Raw genomic sequence first — 18,393 nt, forward strand, 5'->3', positions numbered from 1 at the left:
CGCCCCCAAACTTCTGCTTTTTCTTATGTGTACACACTGCCCCTTGGCTCTCCCAGGGGATCGAGAGTCCCCAGTCTCAGAGAGCTGGCCCTGCACAGAGAGCTGTGCTGAACCAGACAAGGGGTGGGCAGCCCTGCTGAGCATCCCCCTCCTTTGCCCCTCCCCTCCCCCCCGTAGCTGTGAGGGCCCTCCAGACTGATGGCTCCTATAAAGACCTGTGACTGAAGCCTCCGTTTCATGGCACTTTCTAGAGGGCTCTCGTTAAAAGATTACCTAGGCAGTTGATTGAGTGTAAAACATGCTGTACCTGCAATGTTCTCCTGCTTGGGGCAAATTCCTTTTGTAGGCGTGAGAAGACGGTCTTCTTCATCGGGTGTGACTTGGATCCCGATTTCCACTGGCTCTGACACTTTCCTGAGCTCGGCGCGTGAGGAGGGGGGAGGGCTGCTCTTATCCATGCTCTTTTCATAGCAGGCACCACCAGTGCCATTGCACTGTTTTCTCTTGTGCTCTATAAAAACCAAGATGTCTCCCAGCGGGAAGTTCATCTGACACTGTCCACAGGTTAACAAGTCGGGGTCTGTCCCGCCTGCGGCGATGCTGATGCCACCCGGCTCTGCTATTGCCAGGCTCTCATCCTCGTCGGCGAGTGCCGGTTCCACATGGTCAGCCTCTGCTTTACATGGACAAGGAGAAAGAGGGAGGAAAGGGATGAGGGGAGAAGAGAAAGAGATTCCTTTGAATGTTCATAGACTCTGAAGGCTGCATCACAAGAGGCCCAGCCTCCCCCCGCACCCAAAAGAAGCCAAGCCTGATTAGATCTTTCTTTCATTTTTCAGCTTTTCCACTCTCCCAGAATGATTTCAATATATTTTGCAACCAAGCCTGCCTGAAACAAAATGGAAAGGCTGACCTGGCATAGCTTTCCTGACAGCTCCTTCCCACTGCTGCCAGCACTGCAAGGAGATCAGCAAAGAGCCATTTTGCAAACGTTCAAGCCCCGAGTCACTTTCTGAAACAGTTTCTCTCTTTTTATCCCACCTTCTCATTCCCACTGCATCTCCCAGCCATCTGGCCAAGGTCCTATCCAGCAAATCTTATGCACCTAAATCTCTCCTTTGATTTCAGTGAGAGAGGAAAAGCAGGGAGGGAAGTGCTCAAGCGCCCTGACCGAGCAGGATCAGGCTCTTGTGGCACACAAAATTAGTGCTACCACCCTTTCCCCTTACAAAGATACCAGCAAGGTTAAATGTCCTCCCATCAGTACAAGATACAGCAAATAGTAAGGTAAGAAGGATGTGGAGGTGAGCAGCTGAGGGGGTTCCAAAGTGTGTACATTAGGAAAGAGAGTAAGGCATTTATTTAACGTACAGGAATATTGGCTGAGCCCGAAATCTTCCACTCATTTTCCTGATGCCAAATACCTGTGCAGTTGCTATATAGGTTAATAAAAGTTTTTTGTATAAATCGTGCCCACGGACCGGATGGACTTTATACCATGAGCCCCAAAACACTGAAAGCATTTCTGAGTGACCTGAATCAGTTTCTAAGGAATAAATAATTTCTTGTGTCACAGTTAATAAAACACAGTGCATTTTTAATGGGTATTTTGAAGGTAATTGTTACATTATAAAATAATTGTGGATCACAATCCATTTCTGGGGCAAAACTTGGATTTTGTTTTATTTTCTCTTGTTCTGCTGTGTAACTGCCAAATCATACAAACCTTGGTCTTTACTTGGGCAAAATCTCCACTGACTTTTGCCTAAGGCTGTTTTGCCTCTGCAAGGACTATAGGATTTGGGCTGAACAAAACAGAGGAACTAACAGTATGTAAATCAGGGAGTGAGACCTCTAATCGAATCAGGATTAAAGGAATAGTAGGAGAAATGTTCTTTACTGGCCTGAGCGGATTGCTTATGGTTTTCCTAGGGAAAGCGAGTTACACAACTGTCTCAGAGAAGTGAGACTGAGATAAACAGATGTCATAATCCAGATCTGGATTCTCCTCCTGGCCGAAATCAAAAGGAGTTTTGTCCCGTTCTTCAGCAAATTGAAAAACAAAACACAACACACACACACACACAAAACATAGAAAAGGAACAAGAGCTAGAAGGCAAAATGTATTACTTGGCAGCAAAAACTGGTTGAGCCTCGAAAAAGACAGTTTAGAAAAAGAATCGTCCCCGTTTTCCTCTTCCAGAATAAATAATTGATTAGTGTATCTACCAGCTGTATTACAAGTTGCATCAGAGCTCTCTAACAGCAAAACAGAGAGCAGCAGCACCAGCAGCAACAGGAAAAGGACTGAGACCCTAGAGAAGTGCCCGAGCACGACCCATCCTGCTGGAGCAGACGATGGGCACAGAAAGGCTTTGGTTTCCTAACTCACCCCAAGGTTACCAAATACACAGCATAATACTAGTTCTGAAAACCAGTAATTACTTTTTTCCCCTTAATCTAAGTTTAAAAGGAGTTTGAAGACAATACTATGTAATTAATTCACCAATTTATATTATGAAAAGATGCCTCCTTGCCTCAGTGAAAACACAACCATAACCCCGCGCTGAACAGGGACTGCCGGGAAGAGAGCGGATGTCTGTGAAGAGTGTGTCACAATGCAAAAGGTAATTATTTAGTGCTGCGGTTCCCTTTAATGATCTAACATTGAGCAATATTGTTTATATTGAAGAGAGCTTGCACCTTTAATTACCAATTACATATACATCATTTTAGAGCCAAAAGAAAAGGACTGTTAAAAGGGTCCTTTAGAAGCGTGTGCACTATTTCTAGGAGGAATTCCTACTAAGGGGGAGCAGAGTGTCAAAATATTAAAAAAAAAAAACACACACACCCAGGGACATACACACACGCACATACACACATGGGAGATGGGACAAAGAGCTGGAAAAGACAACATGAAAACAGGAATTGAACCAAGGGTTCTAAGAAGAAAAGGTGGCAGAGGGGGAAAATGCTTGTTACGAGTTTCACGTAAAAATCCTGTAAAGCTTTCAGATTAAAGTCTGTCTCTCATATTACAAAGGCTGAATTTTGGCATATATATAACAAATAAAAAGAAAAGCACAGATCTCAACTTTATTATCTTTTTTGATGTGAGGATTTTTTTTCTTTCCCTGTGATTTAAATTGTGCTCTTCAGAAAACATAGCAAAAGTGCTGCATTTGATAAGAGTCCTGACCGTGCATCTCTGGAAATATGAAGGAGGTTTTAGCAGCTAAACTGTTGAGAATTCTTTCCTTTCAGCTCTACAGTTCATTTGAATATTAGTTAAATCCACATATGCCTATTCACTTACACTCTCTCACTCTCTCTTTCCAAGGACTCTGCAATGGCACTTTTTTAAAATAACATCTGGTATTCCTTCATATTTTGGCAGTCGCCACATTACCGAAAATCAGCTTTTCGTTTTCTTGGTACGCTGAGCCCTCATGATCAGTAGTAATTGGGTTTCAAACTCTCAAAAGGTTTTTTTACTTGACTCTTTCTGATTTTAGCTTAATAAATCATCAAGCATGAGACCAGTCGTATACCCAACAATGCAGAAGCTATATTACAATCCCTTTTTCAGGACATGGAAAACAGACATAAAAGAATGAAAAACAAAATACTGAATAGATCTTCCAATGCATTTTATCCATGTCAATTTACATTTTTTTTAACACAGAATAAAATAAAAAATAAAAAAAAAAGGAAAGGAAAAGAAAAGAAAAGAAAGAAAAGGCTTCCTATTGACAACTCAATTAAGCCATTAAAAACCTACATTCAAGTAACATTACAGGAGAGATTTAAAACCCACAAAGGAATAGAGAAAAAAGCCTGGAAGTCCAGCCCATAACGCATCGGGTCACGCCTGGTTAATACAACAGCCAGGATCTTATGCTGTTTAAGGAGTCCTTTAATACCAATGGGGCAATTTAGTCCAGTCTCAATCTAAAGTTCTGACTCCACTTGTGTCTGTGGGTTTCAAATGAGTTACTTCACATTATTTGAATTTAACTCTGTGGTTTTATTTCTGTTTGTTGGTAGCTGGGTTTGGGGGAAGGAGGGTGTTTCCTCCCGAGCATTTATCTAAAACTAATTATTTTTTTTAAGAAGGAAAAATCAAGCCACACGAAAAAGGAGAATGGAAAACATCTCCTCTGTCTTACGTGGGAAAAGGAAAAAAAAATGCAAACAAGCTATTTCCAGCCAGGACTCATGCCCTGGTTCTCCCAGGTGTGTTGAGGTGTGCCCAGTATTATCGCTGCACCCAGAGACTCCTCAAAACAGCCCTGCACCACCTTCTGAGGGAGCACAGTGAGTCGGGGATGGGTGATCTATGGGGACATCAGTGACTCTTCTGTCATTCGATGGCTTCATAAAATTAATGCAGCTGGACAATCTAAATCATTTGCTTTGCCAAGTGTTACACTTGCTGGCTGGACTCTAAGCAGCATCTCAAAGCCCTCTGGCTGCCTACAATGCAGTGGACAATTTTCCTAATTCCACAAAGGCACTGTCGCAAAACCGCCAGTGCTCCTCTTTCTGCATGGTGACATCATTACACCATATGCGCCCCATGCAAACAATATTCTTATGCCCAATATTAAAGCAAATGCACATGCTAAGTACTTTCTGCCTGTCAAATGTCTCAAAATCATGCCCATTAATAGTAGAAAAGTCTGTTACTCAAAATCATCTCAAAAGCCTCAAAAGACAAGACTGTATATGCTTGTCTGTGGGCTTTGGATGAGGCCGGGTCCAGATACTGGTGATTTATTTTCTTGTGCTTTTATTGCACTGCTGAATGAAAGGTGCAAAGGAATCAAAACGTTGTCCACCTATTCTCTTTTCTTATTTTCCCAATCCCACAGTATCAAAGAGAGGCAAAGAAAGGGGGAAGAGGGAGCGCTTTGGCAAGAGACTGAAGCGTTGCGCATTGAACTTCCTCACCGCCTTCTGTTTCAGCAGCGGGGTCACAAATCAATACCGGGGAGTTTGGGGAAAAGCTGCAAGTGCTCTGCCTGCTGTGCTACCACCCCAGCCCATGCTGAGCCCAGGGTGCCCCTCGGGACAAGCTAGGGCTGCCCAAATTGTCACACCCCAACCAGGGAAGCCACTCGCCCGCGTGTCCTGGCATGAGGGACCCGGCCCCGCTCCCAGCGTACAGCCACCACTGCCTTGGAGGCACAGCCAGGAGCTCAGCCCAGTTCAGGAGCAAGCACAAATAAGTGACATGCTTTGTAGGGTGTTGCCCAAAGCAGCCCTGAAAACGATGTCCCTTCCATCAACACCCACATGTCACATTTACTGTAACATCAACACGCTTAGCAGAAATGGCTTGGATCGCGTGCGCTCGAGCTGGGTTATCGCAGTGATCGGTGTCAGGATCCTTGCTGCGCAAAGCCCATGGCCACTCAGAGCAGGCACTGCAGCTCCTCACCCTCGAAGTTTATCAATAACCTGCTCCCAGTTCCCCCCTGCAGCTGCAAGGTACAGGGTTTAGTGTACGCCCGCACGTTGCATCAGCATCGCGCTCGGCGGTCCGAGGCACCGCTTGTCTGCCATCCATTTTTAATTGTTCTGAGGACTGAGCAGCAATTACTGATAGAGTGTTTAATAAATAAATAAATAAGTAAATACGCGTGAGGCAGAGTTGACCGAAAGAGGCGACGTGATGGGGAAGCCCCAGAAACGCACGGGCCGGCAGCTCTGCGCTACTTTTCAAGTGCGTCTCAGGGCGCAACGCAAAGCGCACAAAAGGCGGCTCGAGGAGCGGCGGGTCTGTGCCGTGACATGCCGTGCCGTGCCGAGCCGTGCCGGGGAGCCGTGCCGTCCCGCGGAGCCGTGCCGTGCCGGGGAGCCGTGCCGGGGAGCCGTGCCGTGCCGTGCCGTGCCGTGCCAGAGCGCAGCGCAGCGCGGCGAGGGGTGGCCGGGGGGCACCTGCCCGCGGCAGGCGAGCTCCCAGCGGCTTGGGGGGGACCGAGGGGGGCGTCCCGCAAACCCCGCACGGCGGCGAGGTGCTGGGCAACCCCGCAGCGCCCAGCTCGGCCGCCTCCCGCAGAAGTGGCCCGAGGCTCTCGGAAAGCAGCACAAACACCCGGCCGCACCTGAGACGGAGCAAGCCCGGCCGCGGGCGTAAAGAGCCGGGCAGGACCTCGGGGGCTGGGAAAAACAAGGAGGGAAACGGCACGGCAACCCCGCAGAACCCAAACGGAACAAAAGCCAAGAATATCCAAGGATCTGCTTGGATCTCAAGCGCTCGTCAGATGTTATTTCACCAGGAACTATGCACAGTGTTAAAGAAGGGAGTGGCGTGTCTCCCCTTAAGTAAACTGTACGTTTATAAAAAAATATTTACTGCTTTTGAGAGCGTAAAATGCATAGGCTCTTCTATAGACTGCAGAAGCTGTAAATCTCCGCAGATAAAATGGAATGTGATGATGGGATATAAAAGCATGCTTTGTTCCCAAGTGAATAGATTTGTTTTATTTAAAACTAAACGACAACCAAGGAGAGAAAAGAGCGCTCCGTGCCACAAAAGCAGAAGGAGCGGTATTTTGGTACAGGCTTTTAACTGGCTTAGAAAAGGAGATTTGAAGCACGGATTCTTACCCAAAGATTTAAAAGGCATGATCAAAATTAAGTAATTAGTTTTGAACGCATATTAAACACACAACAACTCTGTTCTTTTTTATAAATATCGGTCTAAAAAGAGACTGCTCCTCAATTGTGTATGGAACACTGTTGCTCATATACAATTTTCTTAAGCCTTTTTTTTGCTCTCATTGAAGCATATTCATTATAACATTCAGTGAATTTATGGCTTATTCCAGTGGCTTAGTAAAAGGGGTCATAAAAAAGTTAAGTAAACCAGTGTTTTTTTCCTTTCCCTTAACTTTGGATTCCTTTTTTATACTGTGCTGTCTAGTGCTTAGTCTTTGGAAAGTACCTTGGGCATATCCAGCACACACACAAATTATCAGCTGCTCCAGGAAAAAAAAAAAAAAAAAAAAAAAAAGGAATTTCTTGCACCGAGGCAACTACACAAAAGACTTGCATATGTCAAAAATACAGAACTAAGTCCCTGTGAATGCTGTACCATTAATCAAATCCCCGATCTGGTGTCACTTTTGCCAGTAAAATGATGATATTCTTCTAACCCCCTTCTACTGGCGCGTGCCTGAAACGCATGAAGTGTGTCCCTCTGCTTTAATTTGTTTTCAAATAGCCTGCTTTAGGCATTTTTTATATATTCCTTGAGAAGAAAAAAAAAAAAAAAAAAGAAAGGGAAAAAAAAAGCTGCTACTTAAAGCTTCAGCAAAGGTCTACAGTATCGAGCAGGCAACAGCTTTTCAGGAGCTAGAGCAGTGGGCAAATTTAACCGATGTTCAGGAGCTGAACACACAACTGCCTTTGAGGCTTGCAACCGTGGGTGCAGAGGAATGGTGTGCAGCCTGCCCAGATACAATTTAAGAAAGTAAATAAACACAAAAGAGGAAGGTGCTATAGTAGGAGCAGCTGAATGAATCACACATTTATCAATGTGCACTGTTATTGATGCCTTTTCCCTCCCTCATTAGAAAGACATATATATATAAATCTATCTACAGCCAATGCTGATACTTCGCCAAGTGCTTTTACGGCATCACTAACTTTAAAGCAGGCGGTAAGCCCAGCCACCGTTTATTTTTCCACGCGCTTTCTCTTGAGGCTACCAAGACCAAATGTTACCGACATCTGCAACACGGTGCGTGGAGCAGCCCTGAAGAAACCACTGCCCCGCTGAATGGCAACCAAGAGGAGGAAATGCTCGGGCAAGGAGGCGGAGAGCCATTTTGGTACAGCGTGGCTCCACGGGGAGACTTTGCTGATGGGCTTCAGCCTTGGCGAGTGGGATGAGTGGGAGGCAGAGGGAGGAAGGGGAGCGTGTGCATGCATGTGCGTGTGCGTGCACTGGGGGCAAAGGCACCAGGGAGGAGGAGAGGGGGGTTCTCGTTCCTCTTAGCAAAAGTCAGCAGTCGTGGAATGGAAACAAAGCAGCAATTGGCAAAGTTTGAGGAGTCTGGGGAGGAGAGAAAGGCGAGTTTTCCCCATAGCAGGGGAACCTTTGCCTCACCAGAGGCCGAGGCACCGTGCTCTTCATGTTACAGGTCTGTCAAATGAGCTGGCTGCTGTCTATATGCTTCCAACGAGCTTGATTCAAACACTAAATGAAGTAGAGAAATCATCAGATAAATTGCTGGCCCCCTCTACCCAAGAGTGAAAGGTTTTTATACAGTTGGCGACAGCCCTGATCTTTCGTCTGACCTAATTTATTTCTCTTTCAGATTAGAAGAAAGCATGCTTTCCTGTCTCGGGATAACCTTCATCCCCATATTGAGCCCTAAAAATAAGAATATGCTTGTGATATGTTAACAATACCATGATTTGATGACTTTCTCATACTGGGTGAAGTAAACCTTCTACCCTGACATCCAGCGATCAAAGCTTCCCATGCGTACGCCGCAAAATTATATGTTTGGGCAAGAAAATGTCCCACTAAAGTCTGTCCATGGCGGGCAATCAGACAAGCGGAGAAGAGCACAAGCTCAGTGGAGCAGCCTGCGAGCTGCAACTTCTATATCAATACGTGGTTTTGTGTTTATTTCTTCAGGAAAGAAATGCTTATTTTCTTTTGCAGGAGCTGCAGGTTTTTTTGTTATAAGGACCTGAGACGATCAAAGTACGGTCAACTATCCAACAGCAGATCCTCTCGGCAGGGGCACATGTGGCTTCCTGGCATGTAAGCAACCCCAAATGGTGAGTGTGTGTGCCCGCCTTATTGCCGTGCACACCTTCTCCCAGGACCCCAGCTCCCTTTCTCTCGGTGTTTACATCTACTGGAACAAGCAAGTGCATCTACGTGGGCTTCCCCCCCGATGCACGGAGACTCGCTCGTGTTCAAGTATCATTACCCCGATCGCTATCTGACAACAAATTGAGAATTTAAACACTGTACGCTGGCAATAAAAAGCATTGTTAAAAACTAATTTTAATTAAAAACTCCTGTCCACCCGAGTCAATTAATCAGCCGCGCTTTAGCTAAAAATAGATCTGCCTCGCTCGCAGCCCCCCTGTCAGCTAGCGCTCTATAGATCTTCGAATGAAAATCGATACTACAACTTTACACTGCAAACATTTCGCAGCGCCGTGAAGTGCCTGAGCTCCGGCTGCTATTTCCCAGGGCTGAACATCCCGCGCAGCAGCGGCGGCGGCGGGGCTGGCGCCGTCCCCGCATCAGACGGGCTGCGAGCTCCCCCTAGTCGTCAGCAGCCGCCACTTGCGGCCGGGGCACCAGGCAGCCCTGCGAGGCAACTGCGAGCCAGCAAAGTTTATTTTGGAAAGTCTTTTCTATCAACAAACAGCGCGGAGAGCAAAGCGATCGAGATAGGAAACGGGGAAGGGAAGTCGGCGAGCTGTGCGAGGCGTTTGGTTGACCGAAAAGGTTTGCGAGCTCGGCCCGAGGAAGACTTGCCGAGGAGGTGTCAACCGAAGTCTGTAACTGATATCAATAATTTGTACTTGTACGAGCGCACACACCTCTAAGTCATAATTGTTGTCAAATATGCCACAAGACAACCCTTTGTTCTGCGGAGGAACATCCATTCTGCATAAGACAAGGGCTCCAACCATTCCTGCTTGAAGGCAGCCAGGTTGTAAAAGCTTTAAGACTTTATTTCTCAATATTTAAATAAGCCTGACAAAATATGCTCTGCATCTGCCGACCAGCGAAAAAATGCAAAATGATTTCTCACCCGCTGTACGTCTATTTAGACCACTGAGCACATCAAGCAAAAAGGACGAAACAATCAAGATCCACGATCTAGTTACTCTGCATCAGTTTTTCAAAAATATTTTAAAAGACCAGAAACTATGAAAATATTCCAGCATTTTTTTTCATCTTATGTGTCAAATATAAATATATCCAAATGAAAAGCAACCTGGAAATCAACCGCACGCAACCTCTTTTTTTTTCCTGTCCTATTTAAAGCCGACACATGTAATGTCTTTCAAAAACACGTTAGGCTTTTCTGTGGACAACTGTGCAGGTATTATGAAAAAGTCAGCCATCTCCAAAATAATTTCCTCTCTAATCTTCAGTCACAGCTTACATTCTCTTTGCATGAGAGTTAATTACATTGGTGTGGGTTTTTTCTGTGAAAAAAAAAAAGTGTATTAATTGCACTGAATCTAAATGCATTTTAAGAGAAGCTCCTTGAAGCAATCTGCAAAACTTTGACATGCAAAAAATCTTAGTGTTTTTCATCACTATTTCTAATGACTATGTACAAATACAAAATGGTATAGGAAATTATTACTCTTCCTAGGGAACCTGTTGACCAGGTATTGAAGAGCCTTCTTGGGAAACCTGGCTGTCCACCTGGAACTGTATGATTTCACTGTGCCTTTCCCTCCCAACCTTTGCTGCTGCCCTACAGAAACGTTCTTGCTTTGCCGCCTTCTGCAAAACTGCTATCAGTGAGCTTTTCACATGCTCTCATTTTTCGCATTTCCTTCAAATGCAAAATGCAGGGCTAGTATGAAAACAGATTTCTCAAGTTAAAAAAAGAAGATCTTAAGCTGGAAAATCAGCAATTTGAATCAAACCAAACTAACGTTTCTTTGCACGGAGCAGCTCTACAGCTCAGTTTCCTCTTTCTCTACCTAATTGCCTCTTTTGCTTTGTCCACCCATTTAAGTGAGCGCAGCTACCAAGTTTATTCTGTCCACCATCACTGAGGAGAGGTCCAGAGCTGCTCTTTTCTCCCCACATATGTCACCCCCTATTTGTGCTGCACATGCATCCATTACAAGGCTGCCTGGGTGAGCCTGGCAAGGACAAACAGGCCACTCAGTTTTGCAGCCTTAAAGACCACCGTGCAAATGAGACACTGCAACTCTGGAGCATAGCTACGTTGCAACCCCTCTGCTTTTTGTGTTTGTTTGTTTGTCTTACACTCAGGATCTAAACATTTCTCTGAATACCAAGAGCATGAAACCCAATAAACTCCAGCTGAGCAGTGTCAGAAAACCCTTCTCTTTCTCTCTCTCCCCATCTCCCTCCCTCTCTCTCTTTCTTTGCCTGGCACAGACCTCCAATCCGTCCTGAGATGCAACTCTCCTGACAGATGCCAAAGAGGGAGAGGGGGAAGGAAAAAAGAAAAAAGAAAAAAGAAAGAAGGAAAAAGGAAAAAAACAAGCTAAACATGACATAAATGCAAGATTTCAGGAAACAGCATCAATTCATCCCGGCTTTGGGGGCTTGGCTTGGGGCTGGGTTTATTTTGTTGCAAGTGTTTTGGTTTCCTATTCCGCTGCCTGCTACTTTCCCAACACCCCCTCGCAGAGGCCGGTCTGCTGGCTGCTTTGCCCCCACGAATGACACCTTCCCGAGAAGTGCGGGGATGGCAAGTCCCCCTCCTGCACGCCTGCAGCTGAGGCTCATTGCCTGTGCGCTAACATGCCTGCGCTTCCTGCTCCCCCCAGCCCCAACCCCAGCCCCAGCCGCAGCCCCCCCGGCTCCCACCCCCTCCTCCCCTGGATACCTTCATTTTTTTCTGCCTCTGTTCAGTATGCAGCCTGATTTCTCCGCCAGCTTCCTCAGGATGGAGAGATAGATAAATACGAGAGGGGAGGGAGGGAAGCTGCGTACCGCTCTGCTCTCCATTCCTCCCCAGCCTCCCCGCTAAACCCATTGTACACGCAGCTCCTCGGCACCTTTTAATGCTCTCCTGCCTCATTATTTACTTTCAGGTAAAGCGATCGGAAAAAGGAGATCAAATTGGAAGAACAAACCTACCTGGCTCTCTCCTCCACCCCACCTCCCCCCCCAGCAGAAACAGCAGCAAGAAAAGAAATGTTTCACCCCTTGAAACAAATTCAGAGGTGCGCAACAAACCAGATTTTCTGCACACCCCCCTTTCAACACCCCACATTTCCTCACAACTGAGACAGAAAAGAAGTGGGAGAAATTGCACAGGGCGATTTAGAGAGGGTTCAGGTTGTTGATGCTTTTTCTTAAAAAATAAGAAATTGGGGGGGGGGGGAGGGGGGAGCACCAAGAAAAAGGGAAACGCGTTTTTCTGAACCGGATGGTTAAAAACAAAAATGCAATTAATGAAGAAGGAGCGTGGGGGGGGGAAATCCACCTTTTATGGTGATGCAAATCTGGCTCCCAAATAACAATGAATTAAAAACAAACCCCCCAGAAAGAGAGCTGAATACCAGATGCATCTTCATTTGTGTTCCACCAGCTGATGGGCTGGGGGGCGGGGGGGAGGGAGGGTGAGGAACGGGTTAAAAAAATAAAGGAGCACACCAAAAAAAAAAAAAAAAAGGAAATAGAAAGAGCGAAAGAAATTGAAATTTCGGGATCCGCACCGTTTCCCCAAAACCCTCACCTACGAAAACAGAAAAAAATCTTCCAGGAGGGGGAAAAATTATATAGGTATATATACATCGATTCACGAGGAAATCTTACAAACAGAAATTTATCACCGGTAACAAAGAAAGAGAGGAGCTCGCAAGCACCAAATGCTCCTGGCAGATGGCTCCTATTCTTGGCTTTCAGGGGAGGGGAGAGAAGCCGGGGGAATATTTTATTTATTTATTTAAATTCTTTAAAATCGGAACATAAATATTCGGATCCGCCGCGGCTCAGGCTCAGCCCGGGGCTGGCTCCGTGCGCGCCGCCGCCCCCCGCAGCACAGCAACTTGCGGACACGTCGGGGGGGGGGGGGGGGATGGGGGGGAGTCCGGCCGGCCTCCCCGGTGGGGTGCGGGGCCTCAAACCGGCCTCCGCCCCCCCAACAACCTCCCCGAAGCTTGCTCTGCTTTCCTAACTCCCCCCCCACCTCGAGCGGGTCCGATGCTTTCGGGGGGAAATGCAGGACCACCCCTCCCCCCGGTTGTCCCCGGGGCCCGGTGGCGGAGGAGCAGCGGGGAGCTCTGAGGGGAACCCTCACCCGGAGCCCCCCATTCAGCCGTGGCAGAGACCAAAGCAGCTCAGAGAGGGGTTCCCGGCATGGGGGGACCTGCCCCGGCTCTGCCTGCAGCCGCCCGCTCGCCCCTCTGTAGGGTGTAGGGTGGGAACGGGGAGGAGAGGGGGGGATGCGGGGGGGGGGGGGCTCCTTCCCTTCCTCCGATTTATCCTTTTTTTTGGGGGGGGGGGGGAAGGGGGTGGTGATGAGTATTTGCATTTCACAATGGGAGCTTCGGCAAAGTGCAGCCCCCGCTGCTGCCCCGCCGCCCGGCCCGCGTTTCGTGCCCCCTCCGCCGCCTCGGCTCTCCTCTCTGCACCCCCCCCTCCGCTCCCCAACAGGCACCCCCACTCCTTCCCCCAGCCCCTCTGCACCCCCTGCCCTGCCTCTAGCCCCAGCCGAGCCCGTCGTGCCTCCCCCCGCCTTGTGCAGGACGGGGACCCCCCTCCACTGCACCTGGGGCTGCATCCTGCCCATCTACCTGCCCCGCACCGGGGGGCTCGGCGCCCGCCGCTCGGCCGGCCCACCGCCTCCATGTGCTTCCCATCAAGCCCCCCGGCCTCTCCTCTTCCCCCAACACCCCTCCCCGGCCCCGCTTCCCATCTTGATTCTCCCCGAACCCCCCCGCTTCCCAATCCCCCCCCCCCCCCCCCCGGCGCCCCGGCTGTCACGCCGATGCCAGGCTCCCGGCCAACTTTTCCCAGCGCCCCGCTTTGCAACCCCGGTGCGGGGAGCGAGGAGCGGGGCCGGGGGCGATGTGCGGAGCCCCTACGGCCCGGTACGGCCCGGCACGGCCCGGCACGGCCCCATGCCCCCTCGGGGGGAGCCCCCCGCCGCCCCCCGCCGGCAGCGCCTTTCCCCCGCTCCGCTCGGCACCGCTCGGCGCTGCCCGCCCGCCCGCCTCACCTCCGCACCGCTGCAAACGCACGGCAAAACTTCGGGCTTCTCCCCCCCACCCCCCCACCCCCAGCCCATCCCCCCTAGCCGCACACCCCCCTCCCCTCTTTAATTCCCTTCTCTTCTCCCTCTCTCTGAAGTCATTTACTAGCTTTGGTTTCTCCTGGAGCCCCCCCCATCCCCCCCCCCCCCATCCCGCTTCCTCCCCTTCCCTAATTTTGCTCCTTGATTTCGGCTCGATCTGGTTCCAAGTTCAAACTTACGTGTGATAATCTCTCTTTGTGACAAGTGCTGCGGGTTTCCCTGCTTGCGACGGGACATTGCCCTGGCATTTACACTGGCATCGCCTGGAGAGCTGCACTGGTCTGGGGGGATGTGTTGGGGGCCGATCCTCCTCCTCTTTTTTTTTTTCCTCTTTCTTCTTCTTCTTCTTTACCGAGTTCTTCTTCTTTCAAAAAAGAAAAAAAAGAAAAAAAAATAACACCTCCTTTTTGTCGCTGCTGTGGTGCACTGGATGGGATCTCCTCTCAATTAAAAATCATCATCATCAGGAAAAGCTTTCTCGCTCTTTTTTCCTCTCTCTTTCACACACTCTGTCTTTTCTCCACTGCTTCTGCCACTTGGACTTCCAAATCTCTTCTTGAACTTAGGAGGATATGCACCGCCAGTGACACTTTTCTCTTTCCCTCTTTCCAGAGTGCTTGGCAAATTGGCAAGTGCGCTTTTCCACCAGGAGGGTTAAAAAAAAAAAAAAAAAAGAAAAAAAAGAAAAAAAGAAAAAAAAAAGAAAAAGAAAAAGAAAAAAAGCAGGAATATAAAAAAAAAAAAAGTACTTGAATTGGGATTGCCCACAAACAAAAAAAAATTGCAAAAAAAAATGTTTTTCAGAGATTGACCCTTGCTGGGTAGATATATAGAGAGAATTTTTTTGAAAAGGGGTAGCCAAAACTGTGTCTCCTCTTTCCCAGCTCAAGTGGCACTGCTTTGCCCTGGTGCTTTTGGATTGCCAGTGCTCCTGCACCACTTTGCACTCTTCCCCCCTCGCCTGGCACTGGGACTGGAAGGAAGGAAGCCCCCAGTGCAGCTGGGCTGGTGCTGGCTATTACTATTATATATTGCAATGTGAAGATGGCGGAGTCCTGGTTCTCTGGGAGCGCTCTGTCTCTCTATGGCTGGGGCTGCCTCTGTACAATGGGATAAAATTCAAGTTCAAGTGCGGACGTGACGTTTAATCTGCACTAGAGACAAAAAGACCCAGAGAGTAGGAGCACTGGGGGCGACTAGCGGTGGCTTTTTAACATTGTACCCTGCAAGAGAACAAGAAACGCCACTCGCACACACACACACGCACACACACACACTCGCACACACGCACTCGCACACACTCGCGCACAAACTAAAGCACATGCACGGAGCGGGGAGCAGCTCCGGGCTTTGTGCGCTTGCTGCTTTCTCGCCTAAGCGGAGGGAAAGGGGAAAGGGGGGAGCAGAAAGCCGCATCCTTCCCGCACGGCCAAACTTCCCCGAGCCCGGGAGGGCTCGGCCGGGGGCGGCCCGGGGCGGGGGTGGCTGCCGGGGGCCGGCGGCCGAGGGATGGAGGCGCGGAGGGGAGGATGCGGAGAGCCGCCCGGCCCTGCCCGTGCCCCTGCCGGTGCCGGGGGCGCCGGGGGTGCCGGTGCCGATGCCCCCGCCGTTCCCCATCGCGGTGCGGAGCCGGCAGGAGCCGCGGGCAGGCTCGGGCTGCCCGTCCCTCCAGCCGCCGCCGCAGCTCCTCGGCGGCCGACGCGTTCCCCCTGCGTTTCTTTCCAACAGTTTTGCACCAACATCAGTGTCTGTGTGGGCTGGGGAGAGGTGTTTGCTTTTGTTTTGTTTTGTTTTGTTTTGTTTTTCCTTTCTTCCTCTCTCTCTTAAGAGAAGTGTGATGGGAGCGGGACACGCGCGCACACGCTCCCGAGCCGCACACGCACACACACACACACTCCGACCTGCTTCTCCCACCCCCTTTTCCTTAAAATCCTGGGGGTGAGGATTTCTCTTGGAGGAATTAAAGTCTCGGCCGCGAATCGGGAGACGCCGAGTTCCCAGGGACCGCATCTCGGTGCACTTTTCCTCCTATTTCCCACGCAGGTAAATGCCCACAGCTGCGTGCGCCTCTAACTTGGGAGATTCTTGGGAACCAACTTTTTCCCCTCTACCTCTGCTCTCCCAGCCCAGTTCCTCCGATTATCTTTTTTTTTTTTTCTTTTTCTTTTCTTTTTTTTCCCCTCCCTCTCCCTCCCCAGACAAGCAAATTGCTCGTGCAAAGAGCTTTCAGCACCACGTCTGGACAGGGCGAGGGGAGCGGGGAGAGGGGGAGGGCTGGGGGCTGCAGGCAGATGGAGCAGAAACCCAAGAAACCCAGCCTCCACCCGGAGCACGCCAGGAGAGCCGCTCTGCAGTCGTGTCGTTTACTTTCTCCGTTAAATGAATATATAATTTTATTTTATTTTTTTGGTATGAAATCGCATGAGAGCCTTAGAGGACCAGAATTCATCTCGGTGCCCTTAATCAGCTTTGAGAAGAATTTGGCTAAACAGCCCCTCTCTCGCCTCCTCCAGCAAATCTGCCTTTCCCTATCCCCACCCGCACACCCGCTCACACCTCGCGGTTCGCCGCTGCCAGCCCCCGGCCCCCTGTCCCCTGTCCCTTGTCCCCTGTCCCCAGCCCCCTGTCCCCGACGGGGTGCCCAGGGCAGCCGGCCCCCCAGTTCCCAGGCCCTGCCGTGGGCTCGGGCCCCCCCCTGCGCCCCGGCTCAGCCCTCGGCCGCTGCCAGCACCCGGCAAACCGCAGCGAGCAGCGCTTATAAGCTGCCGAGTGAGGTTTTCGCCGTGGTTTCCCGGGGTCCTGCGTGGAAAAAAAAAAAAAAAAAAAAAAAAAAAAAACGAGCAGGGTGAATGCAGGGGGCCGGTAGCCCCATGCACAGCCGTGCCGGGGGGTGCGACGGCAGCCGAGGCCCCCGGGACACACGGGGGTGCCCCCCTCGGGGATGCTTCAGCCGAGCCTGCGGGGCCGGGGGGGCAAAGGGAAGGGGCTCCCCTGAGCTGCCCTCTGCACCCAGGGCTGGGGGCTGCCCTCCCCTTGTCCCCCTGTTCCTTAAGGGCGGGGGGATAGTGAGTGCAAGGGGGGAACTGGCGGGGAATTGGGGAGGGGGGGCACTTTTTTGCCCTCGGAGGTGCAAAGTCCGGCTCGCAGAGAGCGCGGCCGCTTCTCGGCGAGCCGCAGGGAGCTTATCGGGAAGTTGCTGGGCATCATCTGTTGATTAACCAGTGTCTTCCATTGGGCGCTCGGAGCGGCAGATAAGGGCCGGCAATGATTGACCAGGGGCTGCCCGGGCCGGGGGGGCCGCCGGAGCCCCCCTCCCGGCCGCAGTGACTCGCAGGCTGCGGGCAGGGCTGCCGGGGTGAGCCTTCCTCCCGCCGCCTCCTCCTCCTCCCTCCGAAAATACATCCCGATAGGGAAAGGGAGGGGGGAGGGGGGGGGGATAATAAAAAAAAAAAAAAATCCAAAGTGATTTCTCAGTCTCCTCTTTCCTCCCCTGTCTGGCACTTGTGATCATTAGCACTGAAAGCTGTTAATGTCTTGTCTCACAGCTCCCCCTTTAGTCTCTCTGCTCTCCCTGTCTCGCGTTCAAAGCCAGATCAATAGCAGGCTCTTTCTAACCTTGACCTATCCCTCGACCCGCCTCCATCTGCAGCTGGCCCCGCTGTTGCCTTGCTCCCCCCCCCGCCGCAGCCGCCCCGCCGAGGGCTCGGGGTCCCCGGGGGCTGCCCCCGGCATCGCCCCGCTTTGTCCCGGGCAGCGCGGTCGCGATGGGGAAAGGGCCGGTGTCCCCCCGGCCCCCACCTCACCACCGGCCTGCAAAGCAGGACAAGGCTCCCCATGCCAAAAATTTAAAAATAAAATAAAATAAAATAAAATAAAATAAAATAAAACAAAATAAAAAAATAAAATAAAAATTAAAGTAAAATAAAATAAAATAAAATAAAATAATAAAGAGGGCAAAGAGGGAGCATAACCTGCAAGAAGAGAGCAAGCTCTTTGCTCTCTCTAAAGGTGCTGCTTGCTGTTTGCCCCTTGTTTAAATTACAGGGGAAAGCGCTTGCATGCACAAAATATCTTGTATTAGGGTAATCATCTCCTCTGTCTTCATAATATGCCAGGGATTTGAAGAGTTCTCATCTAGAAACACCGTCCTTATCATAGGGGAAAACAAGCTAATATGATGTTAAATATTCCATTTCACCCTACACGCGAGGCATGCTGAGTCAAGAACTCTCAGCACACACATTCTCAGCTTCTGGGTTTCTCTTTCTTTTCATTTTTCAAAATCGTGCAACATCTTTAGCTAAAATTTGGCACGGATGTAGATACATAAATAACAGTGGGATCAGTGTAAAGAGGAAGTCCCGACATCCTCACCGAAGATAAGCTT

At 49.9% G+C, this 18,393-nt stretch overlaps 1 protein-coding gene across 4 annotated transcripts in view; it reads right to left on the reverse strand.

Annotated features, from left to right (window-relative positions):
- Positions 1-14,243, reverse strand: part of BCL11B (BCL11 transcription factor B) — a 90,246-nt gene extending 76,003 nt beyond the window's left edge. For 2 of the 4 annotated variants that reach the window (XM_035566820.1, XM_035566818.1), the window contains exons 1-2: positions 14,186-14,243; positions 308-673 (exon numbers count right to left, since the gene is read on the reverse strand). In XM_035566820.1, coding sequence (XP_035422713.1) covers positions 308-673; positions 14,186-14,243 — 424 coding nt within the window. Of the gene's footprint in view, positions 1-307; positions 677-14,185 lie in introns of all 4 variants that reach the window. The other 2 variants (XM_035566819.1, XM_035566817.1) reach the window with 1 other exon arrangement.
- Between the last annotated feature and the right edge of the window lie 4,150 nt (positions 14,244-18,393).

The sequence above is a fragment of the Cygnus atratus genome, chromosome 5 (assembly GCF_013377495.2).
Source record: "Cygnus atratus isolate AKBS03 ecotype Queensland, Australia chromosome 5, CAtr_DNAZoo_HiC_assembly, whole genome shotgun sequence".
NCBI lineage: Eukaryota > Metazoa > Chordata > Aves > Anseriformes > Anatidae > Cygnus > Cygnus atratus.